Consider the following 14,359-nt stretch of genomic DNA (forward strand, 5'->3'; position numbering starts at 1 on the left):
TGAGATTGATTACTCAATCAACCATCTTGTCAGTTTATTTTATTTATTAAATTAAAATAAAGAAGTCAGACTTCAGGAAGCAGTGTTATTTGTATAAAACATCATACCATGCTATGCTTATTAAGTGTATCTGTTCTTCAAATTGCTATGCTAATGTGTACTGTGAAAGCCTACTATAGACATATATGTTTATTAACAGGTGAAAAAGTCTTAAATTATAGTACTAATCATATTTTTTTCACGGGACTAGTTTTTTCCAGAAAGGCAATGTTATTTACTTTGTCTCTAGTACATTTACTCTCAGTTAGACACATATCTAATTATTCTCCACTTATGGTACAGATTATCTTCTTTTTGCTTCATACTAAACTTGAGCCTGTTTTCACTATGTGATTCTGTATATGGCATTCTGTGTATTTCTAATCTTTAACCCAGTTTTACTTTGCTTTTACCCAATTTCACATATTTATTTATTTATTGTATTTTTAAATCATAAAATATGATAGTTTTAAGTATTACTTTGCCTTGGATTTGCAGGTATTTTTTTCCTATCTTATTTAGAATGTCACAAATCTAATTTCAGACTGCGGTGGAATACAAACAGGTGAGAGTGGAGTGATCACAAGCCCCAACTATCCAGCTTCATATGACAGCTTGACCCACTGTGCTTGGTTGTTGGAAGTCCCACAAGGTGACACCATCACTGTGAGTTCAGATGCCCGAGTAAATTACTCCTGAGACCATTAGAACTACAATATCATGTCCTGTGTGGGAACAGAGTTCCTTTAATAAGTAAATATTAGGATTTGATCTTGCAATCAGATCATTTTCTCCCTAAAATTCTCTCATTTGAGTATATACATTGACATCTATATGTTTACAATTAATGGAAGATGAACTCTCATTTTCCAGCATTGCAGAAGTCTACATAGGAGATAATTCTGCACCTGGAGAGTGGTGTGTTCACGTTCTTGATCTGCTTGCCATCCCGGCCCAAGACACTGAGGAGGTCCTTAGTGCTCCAGTTTGGAGAGAAATATCCCTTCTCACAATTTCCAAGAGAAACTTCAATAAGGAAAAAGAGAGGAGGGCAGGGGACAATTAAATAAGAGACAGAAATATTAAATTGTATAAATTAAGACAAAATAAAATGATTTGGGGGTCCTTACCCCACTCTAGGTAGATAAACTCACAACTGGCTTATAAAATAATAAGAGTGCCTCATTATTGCTTCTCTCTTCTGCAGCTTACGTTTAGTGACTTTGATATTGAAAGCCAGAGCACCTGTGCTTGGGACTCTGTCACTGTCAGGAATGGTGGTTCTCCCGGATCGCCCATCATAGGACACTACTGTGGAACATCAAGCCCCAGTCCAATCCAGTCTGGCTCTAACCAGCTGGTGGTGATTTTCAATTCAGACCATTCGGTGCAAAATGGTGGATTTTACGCTACGTGGAGCATGCACACTTTAGGTACAAGAAACATTCTCTGCACTTACTGTCTTTTTTCATTGAGTTATTTAAAAAATTTAATAACGAATTCAACAAGTATATATTTTGTAACTACTCTCTGTAAGACTGAATTCTAACCGTGTCATCTCATGAAGCAGCCCTGCAAGGAAGACACAATACCAATACATATTTTTTTCTCTTTTGCACAGGCAGAAATCCAGGGTACATGGGTTAAGCATTTGCCTAGGTCATATAGTGAATAATCACTGGAGTCAGGATTTAAATAAAGACAGTGGAGCCCAGAAACTTTGATCTTAACACTTCACCATTCTACCTCCATAGCCACAGAATCACATGTAATTTAATATATTTGGGGCCTGGAGGAGGACTGATGAGTGATGAGTTGAGGCAGGAAGATAAGAGTCTACCTCATGAAAAGCCTGGGCTTCCATATTACCCCTTAAGCAGGGAGGAGCCATTGAAGAGTGCTGAGCAACAAAATCACAAGATAAGATTTGTGATTTAAGAATGAAATGCTCTGCCTGTGGTACATGGCAAATAATCATACATATGATTTCAAAGGATGTAACTTTTGTGTATATACTAGTAAGATAATGAAGTTCCCAGAAAATACAAGAACTTGCATTGGAGACTTTAATCAGGATTTCTTTAAAGCCTGCAATGTCACACACACACACAGGGCAATTCTTTCCAGGAGACTCAGTTATCATGAAGATCTTTATGGAATGAGTCACATTTTCCCTCATTAAACCACTGGTTACTGTTGAAGTCAGAGGGGAGTTTTAGATGAACCACTGATTTTCCAAGGGTTTAAAAGCAGAAGATTCAGGGAATGCTCTTTAATTTGACTTCATTTTGCCTTGAGTCTCTACCTTTTTCTTTTGTCATGTCTTACCAGTGAGTATGTATTTCAATAGTATAAAATAATTCTAGATTTTCCTTTATGTCAATCTATGTAATTTATTTTCATCCATCAGTGGTTTAATATGAATGAATCATGGTGCTTAATGGAATAATTTTCCCATCTTCAAAATCATTTGCTCTAGTCCTGTGTATTAGAGTTAAATTACAAATGACTATAGACTTGTATTCTCATGTGTTAGTGGTAATAAAATACAGAATTTGGGATTGCTGGGCCGCAATGGTTATATAGCCTCACAGGAGTAAAGCATATTGATATCATTTGAAGACAGAATAGAAGTCCATCCTCTTTATGACAAGGATTAGAGTTCTCAGTTGAGTTCATAGGGGTATAACAAAACAGCAACAGCTGACGTTTCCTGTGGATTCAATGCACCTTACATTCACTGAGTGTTCTTGTATACCTGCCCCAAAGGCCAGTGACTCATAAAAAAGGAAAGATGAGCTGAATCTCATATTTAGAAATGTGTTTTATCTGAAAGTCTTGGTTTATCAAAATTGTTATTTTCCTCACAAATTAATGACTTTTTTCCATGACACTTTTTAAGGCTGTGGTGGAATACTTCACTCAGACAACGGTACAATCAGATCCCCTCACTGGCCTCAGAATTTTCCTGAGAACAGCAGATGTTCCTGGACAGTCATTACTCACGAAAGTAATCACTTGGAAATCAGCTTTGACAATAACTTCCTAATCCCCAGTGGTGATGGACAGTGTCATAACAGCTTTGTGAAGGTCAGTGGGCTTGTTTATTTAATTGAAGCAGAACTGGTTTTGTGAATATAAACATTTAGAATAGAAATGACTCATTGCCTCTTAAAGCAAGGAAAGGACAATTTTGCTCCTTGGATTTCTTGAATTAAAAAGTAAGAAATCTCATCCTGACTGGATGGCTCAGTTGGTTAGAGTGTCGTCCTACACACCAAAAGATTGGGGATTTGATACCAGGTCAGGGCACATATGGGAGGCAGTTGATTGATGTTTCTCTCACACATCAATGTTTTTCTCTATTTCCCTTCTTCTCTCTCTAAAAATCAATGAAAACGGGAGATTTTTTAAAAAGTGAGAAATCTCAACTATTAGGAATTAAACTTTGAACCATAATTCATGTTGCCATGTGACTTTTCATTTGCTAATACATAAGCAAAGTAACTTAAAGAGATTATTTTCTGGACTTTTTAAATTCTCATGAACATGAATGGTTCTTCCTTCCTATAGAATTTAAAGACAGAGGCCAGATTTTGTTTGTTTGTTTGTTTCTTTCAAAAATATTTTTATTGATTTCAGCGAGGAAGAAAGAGGGAGTGATAGAAACATCAATGATGGGAGAAAATCATTGATCAGCTGCCTCCTGCACTCCGCTCCCTTACTCAGGATGGAGCCCACAACCTGGGCATGCGCCTTTGACCAGAATTGAACCTGGAACCCTTCAGTCCACAGGCCGACACTCAATCCACTGAGCCAAACCTGCTGGGGCTGTTTGTTTCTTAGTGTCTCTCTCTCTCTTTCTCTCCCCCCTCACCCCCCCCACTGCCGCCAGGACAAAGTGAATGTAAGGCTCCATTGTAGACAGCATTTAAAGTATGCCATAAAAATCACATAGCCTAAAGAGGTGGCTAGTGCAACCTTCACTTTGACCTTAAGAGACCACAAGCTGAAAAGACCATGAGACAGGCCCATGTAAAATCATGACAGTGAGGCAGTCGATAAGGCTGTCTTACACATACTGCTCATGTGGCACTGACCTCACTTTTCATTGACTGTGATGACTGTATTATAAATTAATTCCATCTGTGCTCTTTTGCATCTTATTTGTTTTATCTCTAATAGGCAGGCTAGGCCTTTTAGTGGAAAGAACAGCAGCCTTAAGTTCACATTAGCCTGGACTCTACTCATATCTCTTGCATTTACCACCTGCATGTTGTTCTGTGAACTAATTAAATGTTTGAACTTTAAATTACTCAACCATAAAATAAAGAGCACAAGTCCTTCTTTAGAAGGATTGTTTAAGCATTAGAGGCAATATGATATAATAACCTAGTGTTCAGTACTTGGAATAGAACACCACCTAATACATAAAAGTGACTTGTATTGTTAATGTTATTATTACATTGTCTCTCAAATTATGTTTTATATCTAATTGATCTATGCTTACTGTTTAAATAAGAATCCCATACTTACGTAAAATATATACATAATTAAATGCATTTAATATACACTTTTCCTAACTGCTTTTTTCATGAAACAAATGAACTCTCTCCCTCATGGACTGAGTCACCACCTAATGCATAGATGTAAGACTGGAAAGTTCTTTAATTATAAAAATGGATCTCAAAAATTGCCAAGGCCCATTTTTCCTCTGGACAGACTGGGAATCCCTGTGACAGCAGACCAGGCCAGCACCACCAGGGGCAGGGGCAAGTCAGAGCCATGCCCAACTGAGTGACCTGGGGGAGCACTCCTACTCCTGCTGCCCTGAGACTCTTGTTTCTGACAAGGGATACACAGATTGGTAGGCAGAACCAGCAAGAATAACCCACCTATAGCAAGCAAACTTAAACCTCACACCGTATACAAAAATTTACTCAAAATAGGCCATAGACTGTAAAATATATAGCTATAAACTTTCACGGGGAAAATAGCAGATCTTCAGGATCTAGAGGTAGGTGAAAAGCTCCTAGACTAAATATAAACAGAATGATTCATAAAAAGGTAATTAATGAATTTTATCTCATCAAAAGTAAAAATGTGTTGCTTGTGAATGCCTCTGTGCAGAGGATGAAAAGACAGGCTACAGACTGGGAGAAAAGATTCGCAAGCTGTGTACCTGGCAACAGACAACTATTTAGAAAATACACACAACTCTCAAACCCAACAATAAAAATACAAAATTTCAACTAGCATATGGGGAAAAGATATGAACAGATATTTCACCAAAGACAATATATACATGATAAATAAACACATAGAAAGATGTTCAACATCACTAGCTGCTAGGGAAAATGCAAATTAAAGCCACAATCAGATATTGCTATTCACCTCTCAAAATGGCTAAAATTAAAAACAGTGACAAACACCAAATCCTGCCAAGGAGTGGAAAGCTGTGTCACTTATCCATTGCTGGTGGGACAGCCACTCTGAAAAATAGTTTGGCAGTTTCTTATGCAACTAAACCTACACTTACCGTAAGATCTAGCAATTTCACTTTGGGCATTTATCCCAGAGTAATGCAAACTGTATTTACACAAAAACCTGTATATCAATGTTCATAGAAGCTTTATTTGTAATAGCCCCAAACTAGAATCAGTGCAAATGTCCTTCAACAGTTGAATGGTTAAATGAACTTTAGTACACACACACCATCGAATACAATCCTCCATAAAAACAGACTATTGACAGACTAACAATTTAAACAAATCACCAGGGAGTTTTGCCAAGTGAAAAAAAAAAAAAAACAATCTCAAAAGGTTACATAATCTATTGTTCCATTTATATAATGTTTTGGAAATGGCAATATTTTGAGAATGGAGGAAAGAGAACCAGAGGTCAGAGAGGAGGGGTGTAGATGTCAATTGTGTGGTTATACTGGTAAAAGGGCAACTGTAGGGATCCGCATGGTGTTGGAGCTGTTGAAAGTGGTGGCACAGACCTTATCTATATATATAAAAGGCTAATATGCTAAGTATCCTTCCATCTGTCCGACTGGTTTCTATGACGTGCACTGAGGACCAGGGGGCAGATGCTCAATGCAGGAGCTGTGCAGTTGCAATGACTTGGCAGTGGCGGTTCTCAGGTGATGCACCCCAAAACCAGAGAGGAGGGAGCCCAATTCCTCATGGGCTGCATGATTCCACCTTTGGCCGTGGGTTATGTTGTTTCTGGGGCACTGTCAGCCCCAAATCTGGTTTACTGCACACTTGGGTTTGTGTTCCACACCCTGTACAACAGCAATTTTTCAGAGTGCCCTCTCGCACTCCGGGACCCCTCAGGGGATGTCGGAGAGCCGGTTTCAGCCAATCCCCACAGGCCAAGGGACACCACCTGCTGGAGAGACCCCACTCACTCTGCAGATGCCTTTCGAGCCATGGAGCTACCCCAGGTGCAGCCAGCCAGGGAGGGACTGCAGGAGGTTGGCTCCAGGATGTGTCAGGCCCATCTCACCCAGTCCCACCCGGCCAGCCACCTTCTAATTAATTTCCTTTCAATATGCACGAATCTGTGCACCGGGCCATTGGTATATAACTAAATATATACATACAAGTGTAAATACAAGTAAAACTGGGAAACTGAGCAAGATTGCTGGATTTTATTGATGTAAATATTTTTATCCTATAGTTTTTTAGGATATCAACATTAGGGGAAACTGGAAACTATGTACAAGGACTTCTATATTTTATATCTTACAACCAGATATGAATCTGGAGTAATCTCAATAAACATTAATTTTTAAAAAAAGTTACTTGAATGATAACATATCACTTACAACCAGGATGAGTTATAGAAAAACTTAGGTCAAAAAGTTTTTGACCTGATGACAAAATCATAGCATTTTGTAGATCCAATATAGGTTGATGAGTCCTGGGTCATTTAGCCAATGACATGAATTCGTGACTGAAAAGGCAGAAATGAATACTTAATAACTCTTTACCATTATTATCATTACAATATTTGTGGTCTTGGACCAAAAGGTGCAGCTGTCAGATCCATAATTAATGACTTCAGAAGGGTATAAGCACATGAGTATTCTTGAAGTTCTTCATTAAAGAACTTCCTTATTAAAAGTTAGTTCCTATCACTTTGCCTTTTAATAATGTTTATAAAAGTAGTATATGTGTTAGTAAATCATGTTTATAATTTTACAAAATATAGAGAGAAAACTTCTGTAGACTGTTTCCCTGGATAATTAAAGGGGACAATTTTAAAATATTAAAAGGGATATTAGGGAAAATGTTAGTGTGCATTTCTTTCCTGACACATTTTTAAAATTTTTAAAATACAATTTACATTTAATATTATTTTGTATTATTTGTGTACAGTATAGTAGTTAGACAATCATATACTTTACAAAGTGTTCTGGTATTTTCAGTACCCACCTGATACCATACATAGTTATAATATTATTGAGTATATTCCCTATGTTGTATTTTTCACCCCCATGACTATTTTGTAACTACCAGTTTGTACTTCTAAATCCCTTCACAGTTTTTACCCAGTCCCCATCCCTCTGGCAACCATCAGTCTGTTCTCTATATTTATCAGTCTGTTCCAATTTTGTTTGTTCATTTTTTTAAATTGATTTTTAGAGAGAGAGGAAGGAAGAGGGAGAGAAACAGAAACATCGATGTGAGAGCAGAACATTGATCTGCTGCCTCCTGCACCCCCCCTACTTGGGATTGAGCCTACCACACAGGCATATACCCAAGTAATACTCTATTATATATATATGCTAGAGGCCCGGTGCATAAAATTCGTGCATAGGTAGGGTCCCGAGGCCTGGCTGGTGATAAGAGCTGATCTATGGGGCAACCAGGGGGGCAATCGGGGCCCCCACTTCCACCCGCCTTGGTCTGGCACCGCCCACTCACCTGCTCCACCATCCCGCCACGGTCCCACTCTTGTTAGGGCCCATTGGGGCCAGCAGCACCTTCACTGCTGCCCGTCGCCGACACCACCACATTCCATGCTGCCCCCTGGTGGTCAGTGCACGTCTAACTACTGGTTGGTCGAACTCTCGCCTGTGGGGACGATTTGCATATTAGCCTTATATATCCACTTTTTTATCCACTCGTCTATTGACATAGTAGTGCACATTGCTGTTCTCTCTCTCTCTCTCTCTCTCTCTCTCTCTCTCTCTCTCCACCTAGCTCAGTTACCTAGATCAGGTCAACTAGAAGAAGGCAAGAAGAAACTGAGTAGTGATTGAGTTTTTAAAAATTACTATCTAGCTACTCTTGAAAGAGTAAAGAATCAGATATGCTACTAAAATACAGCTTAAAATATTGCTCTCAAAATCTAATATTTCAGATTTGCATGCAGTTTATTTGCTATAGTATTATGTTTAGGTCGATGTCTACCTCAGAGCCATTGTTTTCCAGCATAGGCACATTAAGATATTGACAGGAAAACCTTGAGCATTAAGTTGTGTTTGTGGCTTTGCTAGGTGTGGGCAGGAACTGAGGAGATGGACAAAGCCCTGTTAGCCACGAGCTGTGGGAATGTGGCTCCCGGTGCCATCATCACTCCAAGAAATGCATTCACAGCCGTGTTCCAGTCTCAGGAGGCCCCAGCCCCGGGCTTCTCTGCCTCCTTTGTAAGCCGTAAGTAACACCAAACACCAAACCGAGAGGTCCTCGAAAGGGTGTGGCTGCCACAGGCAGGCCTGGGGAAGAGTGGGAGACTGTGCCGGGGTGGGCTGGAACTGGGGGTCCCTGGGGAGCAGTGTGGCTTGGTCACCTAATCCTGAAAATTCCCCCATCCTTCAAAAACCAGTGAGAATGGAACTGAACTCAATGGTAGGTCAATCGAGAAATGCTGTAAAAGGCCTGAGGGCCATTAACACATCCAAAAAGAAGCCTAACATCTGGAGTGCACGAGAATTTGGCAGGAGCTCAGGAGGTTGATAATTAGTAGACGACCAGGTCCCTGACATGTGGCACATTGACTGCCTGCTCTGAAGTCACCTGGGCCTTTAAAAATGAACTGATTCTCAGGTCTCACCCGATCCCTCTGAATTCAGAATTTCCATGGGTGGGGACTGGTATGTTTTAACTCTCACCCAGGTGGTTCTCGTGGTCAGTAACCTTGAGAGCCACGTTCTTCAGAATTTTTTTCTTCCTTCTCTTATTACTACTTACAAATTAGGTTACTGGGAAATGGAGCAGTTTTTAAGCCTGGGAACCAATGGTGTGTACCTGTTGGCAGAAGCAAATTGAGTAGCTAATAGCTGCAAACTACTGTTTAGGGGGAAATCTGATGAAAGGAATTAGAGGAAATAATGCAGAAAAAGGATGGTTTAGACACAAATAAAAGAATGAGGGTGGTATAAAGGAAGTAATAAAAGACAACCACAGACCTAACCTTAGGTCTTCACCTGGTTCCTCATCTGTGTGTATGTGCATAACTGTGTGATTTAATATCAGTTTAAAGGACACTGATATTTTTTATATGATAGATTAGCAAGTGATGTGGATTAACTAGCTAGTGGCTATATGGAAACATGTTATTTTACTGATAAAAGGTAGTTCTATTTCTGACACCAGGGATGCATGTGAGAATTTTATTAGTTGGGATTAGTGTATTCAACTTAAAAAAAAAAAGCAGAAAAGCAGGTATTTTTATGGAAAGATTACAATGGTAATGCAATAATATAGTTTTATAGTAATATAATAAGATATTTCTGTACCAATCATCTACAAATCACTTTTTATCAGTCTTATTTCTTTATCTACATGAACCATATTAAATCTTTTCTAAGTTATTCTTCACTATCTTAAAATTAAATGATTTTCAATAGATTTGTGGTAAAATTTCTACTACTTAGCCCAAAACCCTGCAGTATTTTCTAAAAATATGTAATGTTCTCATTTATTTATTTTTAAATGAGAACTCCATTTTCTTAGTTATTGTTTCTTGCACTTGGAGTACCTCAGGGAATATGTCTCTATACAATTTAGGAAATTTGAGTTTTTTCTTCACTGATAAAAAGATACTGTATATTCTGATAATGCCTTTTTTTTCCTACATAGGATGTGGAAGCAATTTCACTAAACCTTCAGGCTACATTATTTCTCCAAACTACCCGAAGCAATATGACAACAACATGAATTGCACTTATTTCATAGAGGCTAATCCTCTGTCTGTGGTCTTCTTGACTTTTGTGTCTTTCCATTTGGAAGGTAAGTTTATTCTTATGTGAATTACAATTGATATCTTTAATATTTATTGTTGAGAATATTACAGATGTCCCCCATTTTCCCAGCTTTGCCCCCTTCACCTGGCCCCTTCCCATCCCAGGCCTTCACTGCACTATTGTCTGTATCCAAGTGTTATGCATATATGCATGTAAATTCTTTGGTTAATTTCTTCCCTTTCCCCCTTCCCCCTTCTCTCTGAGATTCATCAGTCTGTCATGCTTACAATGGAACATACAATTGATTCTTAATAAAAAATGAAGGATAGTAGCAGCAGATATAGTCTAAAATCACCACTTGAAGAAAATATTTAAAATGCTACAGAGTACATTTGATGTAAATTTGATTAAAATTCCACCCAATGTTTTAAGAACACATGTACCATGCTGTATATTCCATCCAGAAGTGAAAAAATAACATAAAAGCTTTAAGAACACAAGCATAACAGAAATAGCTTAAGGAAAATAAATCTTAAATGTATTACATTTTAATAATAGTTTTTAATTTATTCCTTTGCATTTATACTCTACATGCATATATACTCTACATATATATCTACAATCATGCACATACTATAAACATACTAGCAAGAGAAACAATTTATCAAAGCAAAATTAATAAATATCTGAACTTTACTTTTATTAAGTATTACTGTGGGATACCTTTTCATCTCCTCTCTCTCTTTTATCTTCATCACTCCCATAGTTTTGTGAAATCCCTAACCACAACTGCCTCTTTGGGTTCACTACAGATTTTTTAGAAATTAATTTCATTTCTAAATTATAACTAATCAGTAAATGTAACAAGCTACTTCTGCATAATCAAAACTTCTTTCTCTTTAGGTAGTCCACCATGACAGTGAAAAGTTACATTTAGCAAAATGTTTTACAGTGTTCAGTATCTGGGAAATTTATGCTGCATGAAAATAAAAATGACATGTCAGTCCTCATATTAATAAATTATACAAAGCCTCTCCCTCACTTGATCCTTTTTCTATGACCTCTTTTTTCTATATCTCTACAAGCTGTGGCTTTGGGCAAATGTATTTGCTAGAAAATACTGAGTACAAATAGATGTATGTCACTGTAAAAATGGAATATGAAGTTAAATATACTCTTTTCAGCATTTTCTAGCACCAAATACCAATAATATAAAAAGATGTTCACGATATATATAGTATTAGGAAAAATAAAATAGTTTGTGTAAGATGATTCAGTTTTCTCTTTAAAATAACATACATGTGATTAAAATCTGTAAGGCGCTTAAGCCATAGTTGAAGAGTTATTACCACTGCGCCATAGATTGTGATCTTTATTTTCTTCTTTATACCTTTCCTATTATTTTTATAATCAGAGGAAAGTTGTTTCAGCAACAGGGGAAAACATTTGGCATTGGTATGGGCATCTGTTCTCATTAAATTACACAAATGGATGAATGTCATATGCCAATATCATTTAGAGTGAAAAAGGAGACACCAATATTTATGCTATGAAATGTTGCCACAAAAAGCACTGCTGATGTCAATGGGATATGTATTACTTACAAGGGAACCTACACGGACCCTAAACAGTCACGCGCTGAGTTTCGCTAGGTAGGTGGGATAAGTACTCTGACACCTGACGTGGGGTGTGGTTGGGAGAGTACAGCATTTCAGGATGGGTCCCAATGCCAGGTGGACCACTTAACTAGTCACCTACTGTGTGCAAATTACTTGATCTTTTTGATAATCACATTAATTTTTATAAATATAAATAGTAGTTATAAAAGTCATATAATGCCTATAGAAACATATTTTGTGAACTATAATTCATCCGAGTGGCCATTGTTTCATTATTATTGCTGCTGCCAGTAAAATCTCCAGATGCACCCCTACACAGTGGCCTCAGAGCAGATATTTGGTTTTTCAGATTAAGTGACTTTGACTTCTAGTCATCACCCAGTTGAAAAGACTGATTTTTAAAAATAGAGAAAATCTTTATGATAATGCCTTGTGACATTTCCAGTGTTATAAGTACACAGTATTTTCAAACTCCTAAGTGAGTAATTTATAGCTAAGGATTAATTAAATTATAATGATATCCCAGAAAGGGCAACATTAATCACATTTATAATTAGATTCTTATCACTAACCATATCCATGCTGATGTTCATTGAACAACACTAAGAAGCCAGAGATTCGTTAGCTACAGTAAAAATAACCTCCTACCCCTTCTAAAGTGAGCCCAAGGAATTCAAGAGCAGTATGTTGTGATAAAACAGGATTGCTCTCAAGAAAAATCACAACTTTTTTTCCAGGTGTTTTCAAGCTGCTGTAGATCATAGGAACTGTTTCGGAGGCACTATATCCAAATGACTAAGCATTTCTGAGCCTACCATCCCAGCAGAGCCATCATCGACCTCGGTTGAGATGAAGGTTCTAGATCTGGCCTTTTGGTGGCCTTTCCCAGGCTATCAAATCCTGCAAACACATTTGTCCATGCATTGTGTTTACTAAACACTGAGGTTTGCTCTTTAGGCTCATATACTCATATGGTTCTTCCCATACAGGGAGGTTACAAAGGTTTAGTGAACTACTTTCTTTCCTTTAAAAAATTTTTAAAACTGCTTTCCACTAAAGTTGCTCTAAAAGCATGTTATCATATTTTATGTTGGCCTAAATTTCTCTTCTCATTATTACTACATCTTCAATACTAGTCCTTCTATAAACTACTTCTATATAATCACTGCTCTAGTATAAAAAATCCAGTGAAATCAGTTAACAGTCATGGGAGAAATTTTTATTTGAAAATTTATTTATATACTAGGAGCCCAGCGCGCAATTCGAAATCGCTCAGTGCTGCCCACCATCAAGTCGCTGGTCCGGCCCTGCTTTTCTCCCTGGGCCCGCAGCCGCCAAGGCCCCTGCTGGTCCGGCCCTACCTCCCTCTCTGGCTCTTGAAGCAGCTATGGCCACAGCCGCTGCTGATCAGACCCTCCCCCAGCGCAGGCACATGGAGGCCCCTGCCACCCCGCCCTCAGCACTGCGCATGCAACCTCCTCCTTTCCAGTCGACCCATAACGGCGTCCTGGTTAATTAGCATATTATCTATCCTATCTAATAATAGACAAACATGATAATTGACAGTACCTTCGTTATGCCTCCCATTGGCTAATCAGCAAGATATGCAAATTAACCCAACCAAGAAGGCGGCCAGCAGCCACACAGCTGAAGCGAGCAGGAGGCTTGCTGGCTCCAGTGATGGAGGAAGCCAAGGTTACCCGCCTGCCGCGGCCCAGCTCTGAGCTCTGAAAGCAACAAAGTTTCAATTATAGAAGCTAAACAAACCCCAGATACCTGCTTTCAGCCAGCTGTGGCCACAGAGCTGGAGCGAACAGGAGCCCGGCTCTTAGCTCCAGTGATGGCAACAAAGTTTCAATTATAGAAGGTAAATAAATCCCAGAATAAAAAAAAAAGAAAAAAAGGAGAGGCTGTGAGCTTCAGTCGCCGGCCAGCCTGAAAACGGCCGTCAGTCCCTCACCCAGACTGGCCAGGAACCCCAGTGGGGACCCCCACCCTAAAGGGGGTGTGGCCAGCCTGAAAACAGCCATCAGCCCCTCACCCTGGCTGGCCAGGCACCCCAGTGGGGACCGCCACCCTGAAGGGGGTGTGACCAGCTGCATATAGCCATCAGCCCCTCACCCAGGCTGGCCAGGCACCCCAGCAGAACCCCCACCCTGATCCTGGGTGCCCTGACACCCTTCAGGGCAAATCAGCATGCCCTCACCCATGCACCAGGCCTCTATCCTATATAGTAAAAGGGTAATATGCAAACTGACCCTAACAGCAGAAAGACTGGGAATGACTGGTCACTATGACACACACTGACCACCAGGGGGCAGATGCTCAATGCAGGAGCTGCCCCCTGGTGGTCAGTGCACTCCCACAGGGGGAGCTCTGCTCAGCCATAAGCCAGGCTGATGGCTGCCAGTACAGTGGTGATGGTGAGAGCCTCTCCTGCCTCCTCAGCAGCACTAAGGATGTCTGATTGCAGCTTAGGTATGCTCCCTGCTGGCAA

General features: G+C 39.3%; 1 protein-coding gene across 1 annotated transcript in view; it reads left to right on the forward strand.

Moving 5' to 3' along the window:
• CUBN (cubilin) overlaps positions 1-14,359 on the forward strand; it is a 282,087-nt gene that overhangs the window by 206,339 nt on the left and 61,389 nt on the right. The window contains exons 52-56 of the mRNA XM_006093733.3: positions 584-705; positions 1,247-1,472; positions 2,942-3,129; positions 8,555-8,711; positions 10,140-10,289. Of these exons, the coding sequence (XP_006093795.1) occupies positions 584-705; positions 1,247-1,472; positions 2,942-3,129; positions 8,555-8,711; positions 10,140-10,289 (843 nt within the window). The remainder of the gene's footprint in view (positions 1-583; positions 706-1,246; positions 1,473-2,941; positions 3,130-8,554; positions 8,712-10,139; positions 10,290-14,359) is intronic.

This window comes from Myotis lucifugus, unplaced genomic scaffold (genome assembly GCF_000147115.1).
Source record: "Myotis lucifugus unplaced genomic scaffold, Myoluc2.0 scaffold_121, whole genome shotgun sequence".
NCBI lineage: Eukaryota > Metazoa > Chordata > Mammalia > Chiroptera > Vespertilionidae > Myotis > Myotis lucifugus.